Consider the following 16,382-nt stretch of genomic DNA (forward strand, 5'->3'; position numbering starts at 1 on the left):
TCTACTCGCTGTCGAACTCGTGAAAAAGGACACGAGAGATAAAGTAAAGACGAGAACGAGAGAGAGAGGGAATGAGATACGTAAACGAGAAAGAGGCAAAGAAGGAGAGGACGAAGGACACGGCTGTTGCATCCTGGCGTAGGAGTGCATCAACAGGATCTCGCTGGACCAAGTAGCTCCCGCAGTGGTGGGGAGAAACGAGTCTGTGGTGGGGAATGCCGATCGGGCCGGTGGTGGGGGAACGGAACGAAGAGAAGACGAGTGGAGCTCCCTCTGGCGAAGATCTCGTGTCAGTCGAGCCGTGTGCCGCGTCGCGGTCGTGTTGTGTTGAAGTGCCGTGTTTCGCGTAATCGCATCGAGCACGAATGACGCTTTGTTTGCTGTGATTACGGGCGATGTGAGTTCAGTGAAGCCGTTATTAAAGAGATTGTCGTCGCGGGCATGGTCATTGAGCAGTGAAAGAAACGTCCACGCGCGATCAAAGTACGAAAAACCAGGCTCATCGTTTCGGTCGGACCGCGTGCTCTCCCTACCGTGTTGGTCTTTGCTCTTTTGGGGGGTTTTCAAGGTTACGCTTTCATTGCCGGCACGAACGATCCGGGCCGTTGCTTCTGTCTGCGGTTCTGCTCGTTTTTTTCTGTCATTCGCGCGCGCAACGGTCCTCCGTGCGATCGAAAAACTCGTGGAAGACGGATTCTGACGTTGGCCTATCGCGTGTGGCGCGGGGCACGGGGTAATTTCGGTGAGTTTTGTGCGTCGTCGGTTTACAGGTTGTTCGTTCCGGTGTGCCGGGAACAGTGAAAATTGTTCGCCGGCAGTATTGCCGAACGGAGCAGATGAGATTCAACGTCGATGGTAACGGTGTCGAAACGGAGCTGATCGTAGTCGTGCGACAGGAATCCCCAAGGTCACGGAGGAAAAAACACGACAAGACATCAGAATCATAATAACGACAGAGGATAAAACCTAACTTCGCGAACCGTTTCGTATTTACGTGGGATCATTAAACAAGACTCGAAAAGAAAATCGCGCGTATAACCTCTTCGCGTCTCTTTGTCTCGGACCGGTGCGTCGACCCTTGAAAAATTTTTACGCGTAAAAAGCAAGGACAACGAAGCGACGAGTGTTCGGGGATACGGAACAAAAAAAAAACGAGAAAAAAAGATTGATTTCTCGTCGCGCGTGCGGGCGAACGAGCACGTTGCCGTGTTTTAAAAGCCCCCGTCGGTGTTTCTAATTCGCGACCCCTCTGGCCCGGACCGACGATTCGCGTACGTTTATCGAGACACGTGTACGAGCAGTAGTTTCGATCGCGTTTCGAATGATTGGCCTCCTCCCCCGCGTCGGTCTCTGCTCGTTCGACCCTCGCGGTGCTTCGTGAAATAGATCGAGACAGGGACACGGAGTACGATTAACCGCGTTTCTTCGTTTAATTCCTACCTGCGCGTCGAGTTCCAGTGAACCGGAGTGGCCTGGGCACGGAAGCGCCCCCCGGAAGATCGTATCGACACATTGGGCCAGTTCGACCGTCCTCGCCTCGTAATGAGCTAGAGTCGAAGATCGAACGTGACTAGCGACCCTCCAATCGTCTATCGGTATTCTCGGAGGAGCCGTTAATCGAGGTGCCGCCCGTTACAAGAAAGAAAAAGAAAAACCCTCGATCGATTCTATACCGAATATCGTATGTATGTGATTCGATCGTCGTAATCGCGAACGGACGTCGATTCGAGGATGTCGCGGCGCGCAGCATCGGGATATAGCGCGTAAGGGGTTAAAGAGCACGACAGAGGGGGCGATTTAAAAAAAAAAAAAAAAAACGGAGTCGAACACGCTGAACGTAAGGAAAGGGTGTGTACCTCGAGGCCCTCGCGGTCCCCGAACACCGACAGACATGACCATGGCCAGCAACATCGTGGTCGAGTGGCTGCGTTCGCTTCACCTCGGCCAGTATTCCGAGTCGTTCATCGACAATGGCTACGACGACCTTGAGATCTGCAAACAGATCGGGGATCCCGATCTCGACGCGATCGGGGTGTTCAATCAGACCCATCGCGCCCGGTTGTTGCAATCGGTCAAGACACTGCGCGAGGAAGGCGCAGCTAGCGTTTACTTTACGCTGGAGGAGAGCAACGACTGTCTGTGCGACAACGTCAGCTCCAAGTCCTCGAGGACGTCCTCCGAGAGACCACCCAGTGATAAAGAGGCGCAGAGGGCCTCGCCGACCGCCAGCTCCTCCAGCGGTGGTCAGGAATTAACAAAGTTCGCGGACGAGTACGAGGAGGGAAAGGCGGAGCTCGTCAGAATCCCGAGGATGCAGCTCAGGATGTTGCTGCAGGAGAGGCTGAGACACGACGGCATCAGGCTGGCCTGTCAACCGTACACAACACCGGTGAGTCCAGACCTGTCTTTGTTTATTCGTAATTTTGCTCGTACCTGCGCGGTACGTTTAAGAGGAACCGGTCATTTACACTCCGGGACAAAAAGATAGCGCAGATTAAAATTCCCATAATTTTATTTTTACATTGCAACTGAAATTTCTCCCTGAACATTATTTCAGAATAGGTTTATTAACAGGTATAAGTAAAATCAAATTGAACTGTCCATCTAACTTTAAAGAATTGTACTTTTGCTAAAATGTAGCGAGACAAAATAATAGCACATAAAAACTTAAAATATTAACAAATTTATGAACGATATTTTGTATTTAGTATTTTTTTGCACCTCTTTTAGAGTTAATAACGGCAAGCACGAATTTTTAAGAAAAATCGACGGGGTGTATTGTTAAAATCTTTCGGCGAAAACAACATTTTTTCAAATTGTTCTAAAAAAATTATTTTCAATTGCAGGGGTCAGTTACAATCATTTTTGGTGAATAGACATACCTTCGAAATCCTACCCATTTTCTAGATAACAATTCGAGAAGGTGTGAAATTTTTCAACAAAATTAAAAAATTTGAAATCATTCTGGAAAAATTATTTTCGGTTGCAGGGGTGAATTACAATCGTTTTTGGTGAATAAACATAGCCCCGAAATCCTGCGCATTTTCGAGAAAAAAATTCAATACGGACGTCACTTTAAACGTTAATAACTCTTTAACGGAGCCTCAATCAGCAAATTAGTATCCTTGATTTTCGTCTTATTTTGGCCTCTAGAATCTCCCATTAAAATTTTTCCCAGGGGTGGCTGAATACCCTGTATATAATTATGTTATGCATTCTATTTTTTTCGTTTACTCGAGTGTAGGAATTAGTGGTGAAGATGTCTAAAAGAAAACACGAATTTAGAATTTCCTAAACCTCTTTTCAAACATGTGATTAATGTACGCGTTGTATTTTTCCCCCATTAAAATGCGTCTCACATTCTTCACGTTAATATCTATACCAACACTGCGCAATTTGTCTTGCAGTCATCTTTGAATTTGATGCCGCCCTTAGTATTGCCCGTTTATGGCGAGCAGATAAGCTTTCCGGACGCCCGGAATTTCTTTTTTTCCCATAATTTTCTGGATCTTTTAATAAATTCATAATCACTTTGCGACTTCTGTTTGTAACTTTTGATATTTGGGCTACTGAATACTGCTTATCCTTCAATTTCAGTATGGTCTGTATTTCACTAGCACTGAGTTTCTTTCCTCGGCCCATTTTTATTAATATATTGCCTCTTTTAACCAAAATTAATTACAGAGTGTTATTACACACTTTAATAATTATAATTCACGTTCGACGTTTGTTATTCCGTAGCTCATATACAAAAGGGAAACGTAGATTTTGTGCTCGTGCTATCATTTTGTCCCACTTGCGTACCACAATATTTACGTTTTGTTGATGATATTCAGCACGCTGTACGTACAGACATGTCCAAGACTAGTAGTAACATAAAATGTGTATTTCAACCAGTTTTTAATACAAAACTATAAAAAATGTAAGATGTGCTATCTTTTTCCCCCGGAGTGTATCTTTCTAAGGAGCTTCGGAAATAAAAAAAAAACATTTTATAAGAAGAAGATTGCGCGAGAGTAGCGACGCAAGATGAACGACGCGAAATTCCGCCGGACGTTTATTATTCGTCGAAATATCTCGTGTATCTTGTTAATTTGTACGACATCTTGTTAATTCGGTGTTTCCGTTGGTACAGAGAAGCGATTTGTTGGATTATGTCTACCGGTATGCTTTCGTCGTTTTCATTTGCGGGGAGATTTGTCGAAACTGGGACGAGTCTGGTTCCCAAGCGTGGATACAACAAAATATTGGAAATCTAGATTACAAGGGGTGGATACGAACGAGACGAGGTCTTTTTGAATGAAATTGGAGTCAAATGTAGGGCATGATGAATCGAAACAAATCCAACATTATTAGCCTATGATTAGCTGTTTCGAAATGGCTTTGTATGGGAACGTTCGATAGATTGATTAACTTTGCTTTCGCTCCAAAGTTAGTCTCGATCAAAGGGATGAAAGAATTTCACGTCTTTGTTCTAGAATCGATAGTGCAACGAAAATATTGAATTTTTTTTCATCAACTGCGAATTTTCGTTTTCGAAATTTGTATAAAACTATTCAATGGATTTAATCAAAATGTATTTTTAAAATAACAATAGTAGATGAACCGTTAGTAACCATGGAATTTTCGACTATCGTTGCTTATTTTATGGATATTATTTCATTATTCTAATATTCTATTCGCAATGAGAAAATTAAACAAATTTAATTCCATGTTAGACACTCTTTTCTGATGATATTGGAGCATGCAAATTTAAAAGTTTATATATTTTTTTCCATTAGTTCGTAGTTTGAAGTGTTGAAAATAGCATGAAAGTGGTCCCATATCGAAGTTCGTATTTTAAACAAGTTATAGCCTGTTAGCGCCAGCGGTACACACGATCGGATATTACATTATGGGATTTTAAATGCGTTTTCTCGAAACACTGTTTTCATAAAACTGTGTACACGATAACTGCGAAACAGGTTAAATTGATTACTTTTGCAATTAATACCAATATTCCTTATAACATTCTACGACAGTTCACGAACCATTTTTCTTTATTCAATTTCGTTCGTTAGTCATTTAAAAAATAGGCAACGAATTTGTCCTAAATATCAAGTTTCAAATTAATATATATGTCTCTCGTAAACAACAGTATATTCGAAAGTAATAAATATAATTCTTAATTCCAATAATTTTTACATTCAGAACGTGTAAAGTATACGAGATTGCAGGAACAATATTTTTAATATTTTTGGATGTATTAATTAATATTTGTGAAATCGAAAACAGATCAAGTTATATATGAGAGTATATACTTTTTAGTGGATTATTCTTCATATTTTAAACGACAGGTATAGGAGTTCATAAGGTGAAAATTACATCTTGTAGAAAACTAGATTATTTTTATGTACTGGAAGGAGCTATAAAGAATGTCGCTGAGTGATGTTTACGATGTGAGAGAAATCTGTCCATACGGTCGTAAATTGCATCTTTATGATAGCAATATTATTAAATATTAGATTATACGATGCGAAATCCCGTGATAGTGATATAACAAAATTCTATTCAAGGAATTCGTTTTAGCGTCACAGTTTAGTGGCAAAATAAGCTTCGTTGAGATTTAATTTATTTAAACGTATTAAATATTTTTTATTCAACGTAAAGCAGAAAATATTCAGATAAAGAGTTAAAAATTCTGAAGTGTTTAGTGTTATTTATCGCGTTCAGCTATATCAAAGCTTATTTGATTTATTAAAGTTTAAAGCTCTTTCAGCAGAGGAAATTTTAAATTGCTCTACTTTAGTTTCAAAATGTAGGGCAATCTTGTGAGAAACATCTTCAAGGAGAACGACCATGGTTGAAGTATTGTGAAATTTCACGCGGAAGTCAGTTTATTAAATATCTATGTTCGTCCATTCGTTATTATCGAATAATAGGTACAAAGTAAATATTTATTTTCATGAGTGTTACGTACAAAACTCAATCGATGATGTATATTTCGAGTTAGAATACGGTACATGAATATTAAAAGTCCGTTAGAAAAGTTTAGTTTATCAAATGGATTATTTTTCGATGGAATGTCTGTATAACTAGCACCGTTTATGTCCACTTGCAAATATTAAGATTGGGCTGCGAACCGAATTATTAGATTTTGGAACAACTATTCGAGTTAGAGGTTCTTCAGAACTGAAGATATAATGCAGAAAACTTGTAAGCGTCGCGAGACACGCCCCGAGAACGCTGGTAATCCTGTGATTCATTATTTCGTTACATTAACCAACGCTCAAGATAAGACAAACCGCGGTGCGAAATCACATATTTTATGTATATCTTATCAAACGCTATGATATAATTAACGAGAATTTCGTTAAGGAGCTACGCTTTCGAACGAGGGAAATATATACCAGTGCTCTAAAATACTCGTTTATTTTCACGATTCGGCCATGACTTTTCTTAACTGAGATAACGTTTAATTTTCAGCATCTCTGTACACAATTTCGTTTTAAAATTATAAATTAATCGTACAGAACGCTCTAGTCGAAATATTTCAGGAGTTATTATCAATTGCTACGATTAGTAAATGTAATTAAATTATATTTTAAGAAGCTACTTATTGGGTTATTAAAATTATCGTGCTGATCGTTTCGAAACGTTAAATGAATTTCTTTCGAACGTGGCTTCGGTATCGAGGAAAGTATTGAAAATTTTAGGTATGCCAAACGTGACCATATTCAAGTGGCCGTGTATTTTCAGAATTTTTGATATTGCCTTTCTCTAAAAACAGAATCTCATACGCAACATATTCTCTCCGCATTTTCCACTGAATAGTTAACGTATGAGAAATCTAGAATTTTTACGTGCATTCCTAGAGATCCGTTAAAATTGTTTTCTTGCGCAGTTTATTCGCTCACATAACTTTGCATAATTATCTCTTAATTTACTTTACGCTGCATCCTTACAAAAACCTGCAAAAACAGCAGTACCCCCTACTTTCTGCATTTTCCGTTAAAAGCAGCGTCATTTGGGCAACGTACTTGTTTTCGACTTCTAATCGTTAAGAAAATTAATAGTCACAAATGAAAATTATTAATCTTCGAAGATCGTGTTCCTCATTACTAAAATTGGAGCAGAAATGTTATTTTAAATATTTTCGAAACTCGTTCTAATTATTTACTTTGAATTTCCCATTGCCGCGTACATTTATATACGATAATAACACAGAAATATTTTTGTTTAATAAATCTCTATTTTCTGGCGTTCGCTAAAAAGTTCCCTAGGAGCAGGGAGGGCAAAGTTTGAGAAACACTGGACTAGGTTTACGTTGTCGTGTCGTTGTCGCGATTGTAAGCCTGGTCGGTTGTTTCATCGACTTGGAAACAACTGCAAAGTTCAGTGTCGTCGCTAGTGATTCACACAACGCGGCGACACCTTTCCCGTATCCAGCGTGCGTTAATTAGCGAGCGTCGAGCCGAATGCAGATGGATAGATAGACGACTTATATCGAGGAGCCTTTGGGTAGTTTTATCACGGGGGATAAGTCAAGCTGTTATTTACATTCGCGTCGCGACGTTACGACCCCGCGTTTACGTCGTGGCTCTTATTTCACCGGTTTATTGTCGCGGGTGCTTAGCTTATTGGCGAAGGTGGCGCTTATACAAATCGCGACGGGCGTCGAATTTGAATGATAAAGGGCCAGCTCTAGCGGCGACTGTAAATTACGCGGGAATTACGATTGGTTCCAGGGATCGGGAAATTTGCGAACACGCGCGTTACGTTTCGTTATGAGTCTTGAAATTTTAATTCCGATTAAACACCGTCGCGCGATGATTAACGTCGAACTTATCGAAGGTGCATCGAAGAATTCAAACGTTTTGCGCCTATGAAAAACAGTATTTAACACCGGGCTATTATTGAAATCGCCATCTCGTATAACTCGCGAAGCTCCTGAACATTGCTGATCGATAAACCAGTTGGCGAAAGTGCAAATTAAAACGCGGGAAAATCTAGGAATTAGCCGGTTAAGGGCGATTATCTGCAGATTCGCGTTATCTTCAGACGGAGCTGTTTTAATACGCAATGGGGCGTACAAAAAAGAATTGAAGGGAGAAAAAGCTTTCGTAAATTGAATAAGGTTTAAAATAATTGATCTGATAAATGTGATTAAATTTTTTCTATTTAAATATAATCCAAACAATCGAGAAGAGTTTAAAATTGAATTGTGAGTGGAAATATTTGGGAAAATAATGTGAGTAATGTGAGAGTTATTAGCGATTCGTGTTTTAATTTTTGAGATTGCCTGGAGTAATTAATTTTAGAATCGACGTTAGAGTGGTGAGAGAAGTATAATTTTGGTGGAGCTTTTGTGAATATTGTTTTTGGGCTGCAAATAAGGTCGAAACTTTATAAGAATAAAAAATCGTATGCGTCACCGTCCACCAGAAAAGCCATTATCCTCATTTCTCATAAATGTTTTGGCTTTAATTTACCAGACACGACCGATGAATTAAATTCGGACGTTTGAAATGGCTAAAGAGTATTCATAATATTTGATAAATCAGATAAATGTACATTGTATTTATATCATTAGAATCTCTTTCCTTCTTGAAAAGCGAATTCGAATCAAATTTTTAACATTTGCAATATTCGTCAAAATATGAATATGATATAATTTTTCAGCGTATATTCCTTTTAAAGGATAGTCGTGGAATTTATGCATCCCATGGAATTAATTACTTTCTGTTATTTCCCTCTTCAAGTTGATGTATTGTTACGTTATTATGTTTTTAACATATTCCGGGAATTATTTAATATGCCGGTAGGTATATTCGCGAGCCACCCCATTCACGTTACAAACGCCTGCTTCAAGTAATCCTTTTAAAATCTATCAAATAATTATTGGATCGCGATGAATATTATAACTATATATCGCATAATCCAATTTTGGACACGCACGCGTACGAATACTTTCCGTTGGTTTTAGGCACTAAATCAATTTCCCTGATCTTTATTTGCACAAATTAATTTGTACGCGGAAACGTATTTCGTTTATGTGAAGTAAAATTTCGAGTGTAGAAGATACGCTTAAATATATTATATCTATCTTTCATTAACTTCATATTACCATATAAATTGATATACTGTGTAATTTTGCCGGATTCAGCTACCGTTTCAATATCACAGATGGAATGCCAGCTTCGATATCGTCGACAAATTACAGACTTTCTTAAATAAAATTGTCTGCACATTGTTCGTAAAATCTTACGTTTTAAAATGACGAATATGTTCCAGTCAACAGTTTGTACTTTAAATATTATATTATTCAATGACGCAATTCTTTTATCAAGTAATTAAAAGTGTTTGTTTATATATCATTTGGTACTAGAATAAATTGTCAATTTCAGATGTAATGTGCGCAGGGGATTTACTATAATCGAATATTAATCCTTAAGTGCGTTTCCCAAAGTTTAATACACCACGTTTAAATTGCAAATATGTATTCGATATTGTGTAAAAATAATTTAAAAGGTTCGACCTATATTTTCGTACTTTTTATTCGAAAAAATGGCTTGCAGCCAAATAGGGGAAATAATGATAAATGATCATAATAAAGTAGCTACCTTCTAAGTTGTACAATACAATTTCCAAAATACTTTACTATAATAACGCTCCAAATATATATTCAGGTTATAACATAGTTTAAAAATTCGTAAATATTACCAAAAAATATTTAAAAATTCAAAGTGATCGGTATTCGAAGTGGCAAATGGGAGGGATTGGAAATTAAAATACATAGTTGTACGATTCGAAAAAATGGTTTGTAGCCAAATAGGGGAAATAACGATAAATGATCATAATAAAGTAGCTACCTTCTAAGTTGTACAATACAATTTCCAAAATACTTTACTATAATAACACTTCAAATATATTCAGGTTATAACTCAGTTTATTAAAATTATACGTAAGTAGTACCAACAAATATTAAAAAATTGAAAATAATTGGTATTGAAAGTGGCAGATGGGAGGGATTGGAAATTAAAATAAATAGTTGTACAATTTGATGTTGATTAGTTAATCTACGATCCAAGTGATTCGGTTGAATTTAATAACGACCGATCATCGTGGGCTGCGTGTATTTTTCAAGGTATTAAGAAAGCCCGCGTGTATTAGTCTCGTTCTTGGTGCTCACGCACACTTGCACGCAAATGACCGCGGCGCAAGAAAAAGGTAATAAAAGTAGCCGTTCTCTCTCAGAGCACGGTGGTCCGGTCGTCACTTGCTCCTTTTTATCCCTCCGCGCGCGATACACGCGTTTTCGGGCGTGTGTGCGCGCGCGTGGTAGATCCCAAGCTCGCGAATGCATCGATCTTCGTCAAAATGATACTTACCACCTCCGGCTTGGACGCATACTTTCGTATTTATTGGTTCAATCCGGAAGGTCCGATTTGTAGGGCGCCTCGGTCGCGTATCCGACCAATCAACATTCCAAGCATAGGGACCACGTAGCCAATTACGGTACCCGCGATACAATCAGCACCACTATGCGCCTATTTATTTGTTCAGTTGCTCGTTTATGGTGCAACCAGTAAACACGTCGTGAATATTGCATCGGGTACGCGAAACATTTAAAGAAAATTTCGCTTCGGAGAACTCGAGCAGCCGCACACTAGGCTACGGGGAGACGTAATCGAGTCTTCCTCTTGAGGAGCAGGTTGACCTTGGAACGTATAATATGGTTTCAACGCCTCGATACCGCTCCGCGATGAGTTTCAATTCTTACCGACGCGAAGATCAACGTTGTTAACCCGTGATCGTTACACTTAACCCCTGAAAGATCCCACAGGGGGGTTCCATCCGGTCGTATCACACGCTCTATTAAATATTTGGTCATTCTGAAAGTTTTTAATAAAATGAGAGAGACAAGTACGGTTATTCGTGTTAAAGAAGTTTGAAAAAATGGAGAACTTGTAAGACCTTCGAATTGTGGACAGATTCGCTTATTTCATTTTTGCCCTCTTCTGCCTTTTATTGTTTACACGACGGAGGATGGTATATGTTTTATGGAGTCATTTGTGGCAATCCCGTCTAGAAATTCAATCCACTCTAGACCTGGTTGAATTACACTACTCGGTACAATAACCATCAGAATTTTCATCACTCTCGATCGACGTTTCTTTTGGTTTGATCTTTTATTCTTCTCACAGATTCACCTTTCTTCGTCTCGCTTTTTATGCTTCCATTCTTTGCTGGTTGCAGTCGTCTCTTTCGCAGTCTTCTATAACTTTTTGCTGTTTATTCTTTCACGTCGATAACTTTCTTTTGCTTATATTTCGCTTTCCAAAACCAAGCGCCGACAATAAACCATGCTTTACTGTATCACCTGATCTGGATCTTCTTAACAGAGTCTTTTTTGATATTCCATACTCTTTGAACGTGGCATTTGGACTCGTTCCTTTTAGTTTTAAAAATGCTTTTCTGAGTTATCCTTCTGTTCATATTGCTCTGGCAGAAATATTTGCTTTCCTTTGATACACCCTGTGCATGTCCTGAAAAATGTTAAGTTGGTGGATAAATAAATTTTGTCCATGCACGATGAAAATAGGGAAGACCAATGATAGTTAAAAGTACGTAATATTTTTAAAAATTAATAGGAAAAACATTAACGCGAAAATCCCTCAACAGTACTTCAAAATTGAATTTTAAAGTTTGAAAATTGTTTATGTACATAAAATACATTTTATAATATCATAAAATTTCGAACTCCACAACATTTAACACGATTACACAGTAATTCTTGCGCGATGCACAGTTTATTTTAACGCGTATTAAAAGCATTAATAATAAATATAATGCATTAAGCTCTACGGTATAATGAATTTAATTTTAATCTATCAGCAGTATGAATTATTTTCTTTCTCCTCTTTTTTTTATGAGAAAATTATTCCTAAATTTTTGAAGTACTGATATAAAGTCTCGAAATAAATCTTTCGAAATTTGAAGAAGCATTCTGTTCGACCAGGAGTTTACCGAAAGAAAACAAATGGCTACAGGATTAAACTGCAGGGACTTAAGTAGCAGCGTCTAGCTGTCGAAAGAACAGCAGGACAAAATAATAAATCAGAATGAAGAAACTAAGTAACTATATTAGAGAAGAGTCGTACTAACGGTACACCTGGGTTCACGAAACTGGCCCACTTTTATTGTGAAAAAATAAAACGAACTATGCAAACAATAGCAACACGGGCTGACATGCGACTAGGAGTTAAGAGAATACCAAATGGGTCAGCTCGGTGCAATAACCCATTTCTCTACGGTATAAAAAAATAATTTCTCTTGGGTACCCAGGACACAGGTGTACCAGTTTCGGGGTTAACCTTCTGGCTATTGCAGACGCGTGTAATGCGCGTTGAGTCGATCAGTGCACAAATCCAGGTGAACGCTCACGAGCCACAGTTGGGCAAATTTTGCTTTCAAACGGCGCGGCGGTTAGAACTTTTGTATTCGTTCGAAAACTAGCTTTCGTTTACGTTTCGTTCGTAAAATCGTTCATAGGTTGGAATTATTTAATAGATTCTTTTAAACAGGCACCCAGGCGAGTAAATGTTATTTTAGAAGCGAATCTAAAATTTGTATTTGCTGTTTGCATAAATAGAATTGTATCCTTGTAATTATACAACTTTTAGATTTAAAATTATTTTTTGAGTTTGAAAATATCTGTAACGGATAAACGCGCCAGCCAAATAGTATTCTGTTGTAAGAATAAATTTTATTTCCTTTTCGTCTCAAATTTGAAAAATTGAAAGATAAAACTTTATTTTTAGGCTAGTGTTTTTGGGATGAAAGATCGTCCATTATTCGTTTGGCTATCGATGCTTTTGCGTGGGTTGTGTTTTGTTTAATTTGTATTCATGGCAGGAACATTGAATGATTGTGCAGCTGAATTATCGCCTGCAATCATGATTACCAAATGATTGATGAAGTGGATTTCTGATATTTCAGGAGAGAGTAGTACAGCGGCCAAGTTCTTCGTATGGTACAACTGTACGCAGACTGGCGGTAATAGCGTTTAAATATTTGAACGAATGTTCAATCGATATCCCTTAGCCTACCCCCGTCACAGTTCTTTCCGAACCGTTCGTTCTCTTCTTCTTTCCTTCCCGACTCGTTCTACCTTGCAGTCGGCTGGTCGAGCACGTTTCAGTGAAATATCAAACGCGGCGAATGAGATTCTCTTATTCCGGAAGGAGTACGGGACGCCGGAGGAAGCGTGGAACGGCAAACATTATACTTTATTCGACGACAATACTGCGTAATTGATCGAAGATAGTTGTGTTTATCGACGCTGTTAAGCTGTCGTTTCGTAGACGGTTTGTCTGTGTTCGACAATGAGTTCCAATCTCGGCTACAAGTACATATTTCGGTAAACGGAATTGAATTTGCCCGGAATACGAACGCTTTTTCGAATACGTGATTTTGGCTTAAATTCAAAACTCTTTGATTACGTAACTATTGGCTTATAACGGCAGCTTAATTCAAGATAACATTCTACAAAAAAATTTAAGGAAATAGGACATTCATTTGCCTCTTATCGTTTACAGTGTATGAGAGTTTAATATAAAGAGGATTACGTTGAAATATGTATATCTCTTTAATATCTCCTACAATGAAAATACTTTTATCGTGTACTATGCTCCACAAAGTTATTCGACCGTTTTAAGAAGCATTTTGTTAAATTTCTAAAACTGTGAGAAATAATTTCAAAATAATCCGATATCAGATAATCTGGTATATCCTATATAACAACGGTGGCCAAACCGCGGCTCGCTAGCCGCATGCAGCTCTTCCAGACAATTACTGTGGGTCTTGTATGCTTATCCAATTTATCAAATCCAAGTATCGTTTGTAATCAATAAATCAACGCTTAATGGAATTGATATAGAGTACAATTACAGAATCTGAACCGAATCTTACTGCTAAAATAGCCTGTGATTTCTAAAATTAAGGTTAAACTTGAAATTCATTTCTGTCAAAATCAGTAACGTTACCCAATACGGTTAAAATTTTATATGAGATATTTTCTGCATCGTAACGATCGATATAGACATTTAGGCAGTTTCTTTTTAGACATCCTCTATATCCAACATGTGGTTTAAGAAGGTAATCAGAGAAATCTTGGATATTTGATAGAGCCATTCGTTGCACAAATAAAAGATTCTTGGTTTTCACAATAAGAGCCATTAATAATCCTTCCTTATTTTCTCTGCTTCCGCTTTCTTGCTTCAGTGACTGTTTCTTTTAGCATTTCGACGATAAGATTCCTCCTCGCGATGCTGATATGTACACAACTCCCCTCATCCTTTCCTCATTTTCCCTTTCTTTCCACGAACGAAAGGAACCGTAGCGTTTTCCGATATCTCTGAAAGGATACGATCAAACAAACGTTAATTAAGTTGCATCGCTGCGAAACGTTATAATAAAACATTGGCAACTTTTATACGGTAAGAATTTATTCTTATCACGCGAACAAAACGTCATTTATTATTAGCTATCGAGATAAAAACATGGCCAAACGCTGTGATTTTCATTTATATAACGGAAAACTTTTTGTCTAGGTAAACTTTTATTCGTGTCACTTTTATTCCGCAATAAATTCCTATCTAAATAATCTTTTTTTGTTAAATCGTTCTTGATGAGGAAATGCCTCACAAACACATTTTATTTGATATTTTCAACTTTCTCTTGTGCGAATACGAATAAAAATTGGTAAAGAAATGTATTCGAACAAAACTCAGTTTTTGCTTCCACCGTGATTTAAGGGCGTTTTTGCACGAAGGGTCGAGTCAAGTCGCTAAAACTGGGTTACTGAAAATACTTTTCCCTCTGTCTTATCATTTGCAACCGCTCTCCGTGCGCTTTTCATTGTTATTCTCTCATTTTCATTCCGGTTCATGAGAACGAGACAAGGTTCGCGCGAGCCCCTGAAAAATGTTTAACATCTGTGCTGTCATTCTGGCGCGTTCCTATGGTAATCCAGCCGTGAAGTAGTGCACATACAAGGATTCTGTGGGCCGATGCGAGACACAGGGGGAACGGAGACGAGGATAGGATTACGCCAGGTCGACGGTGTGCGTACACATACACGTAAGTGTAAATCGAGCATACGTTTGCCAGAGATACAGAATCCATCTGAATATCCATGATGAGAGTAAAAGTCTGAACGAAAGAACCCCTCTTTGTTCCTTCTCTCCTTTTCCAATCTCTCTTTTACCCTCCGTTTGTTTTTCCCTTCAGCGTACAGGCGGTCAATGTCCATCTTGACGATTTTATTTCCAACGCAGCCTTGTTTCCGTCCGAGTGTCGTTTGGACCACTTGATCGTCCGACTTAAACAAACAAGCAAGTATTTGCACGAATCGCGGCGAATCAAACGTAGATTCGTCCGATGCTTTCGAGCATCCGTTCTCTATACAAACCCTTCCAATTTTCCAATTCCATTGCACACGTCTATATTGATACGAACAAAGAAAAGACGCTGGTGATACCTTTTATCGAAATTATTGGAAACTATTTCGTCACGTACACTTCCTGGCCAGCGAAGATAATGAAAATCCATTTATAGCGTGTCGACCTGGCGTCGCTTCTAGATGATAAGTTAATCAATAGGAACAAAGGTTCTTACGCTAAGATTGACAAACGAGTATTTCATCGATTACGTATTTATCGGTTCGCGCGACACACGGTTGGAACGTTCCTCGAAATAAAAATTTATGTTCTGCTATCGTTCGAGTTCAGAGTGCAGCAAGGTCGATCGTTGCGTGTTAATTAATGTGTACACAGCCTGGTAGAATTAGTAATGCCTCGTTCGAAAATGTCATTAGTCGTTCCTGACGGTCCAAGTTGGCATTTTCAGGGAATAGCAGCGAAATCTCGCAGTCGTGTAATGGTCTACTTAGATTAGGAACGCAAATGCGTAGAGAGGATGTTTCTGCCGGAGGATTTCACGATATATCATTCTTCGTCAGTTTATCCAATCCTCCATCTATCTGTCTCTCTTCTCTCGGTTTATACGAATCTGCTCGTGGAAATCGAAGGCAGACTATTCAACTGCTGGCTTGAAACTTTTCGAAGACAAGGTTTCGAGGGCTCGATTACGGGTAACTATAAGCGTATGCTGGGGTAGGTTATTTTTATCGGGTCAGGATGCCGGAATTGCTCGGATGCTCGAAGCTCGATTCAGAACGGATTTTACCCGATTAGAAATTAACGTTCGACTCCTTCATATTCCACGTGCCAGCTAAAAACTGGAACGCATAATATATTCATCGACAAATTTGGATTTGTTCGAACCTCTTCCAGAAGTTTTAATTATAGATTCTTGCAATTGATCCGATTTTACCAATG

At 38.7% G+C, this 16,382-nt stretch overlaps 1 protein-coding gene across 1 annotated transcript in view; it reads left to right on the forward strand.

Annotated features, from left to right (window-relative positions):
* The first annotated feature begins 311 nt into the window (after nt 1–311).
* LOC122401137 overlaps nt 312–16,382 on the forward strand; it is a 406,340-nt gene continuing 390,269 nt past the window's right edge. The window contains exon 1 of the mRNA XM_043403093.1: nt 312–2,389. Within this exon, the coding sequence (XP_043259028.1) occupies nt 1,892–2,389 (498 nt within the window). The 5' untranslated portion in view covers nt 312–1,891. The remainder of the gene's footprint in view (nt 2,390–16,382) is intronic.

This window comes from Colletes gigas, unplaced genomic scaffold (genome assembly GCF_013123115.1).
Source record: "Colletes gigas isolate AHSC1104 unplaced genomic scaffold, ASM1312311v1 Colletes_gigas_Sc00022, whole genome shotgun sequence".
Classification (NCBI taxonomy): Eukaryota; Metazoa; Arthropoda; class Insecta; order Hymenoptera; family Colletidae; genus Colletes; species Colletes gigas.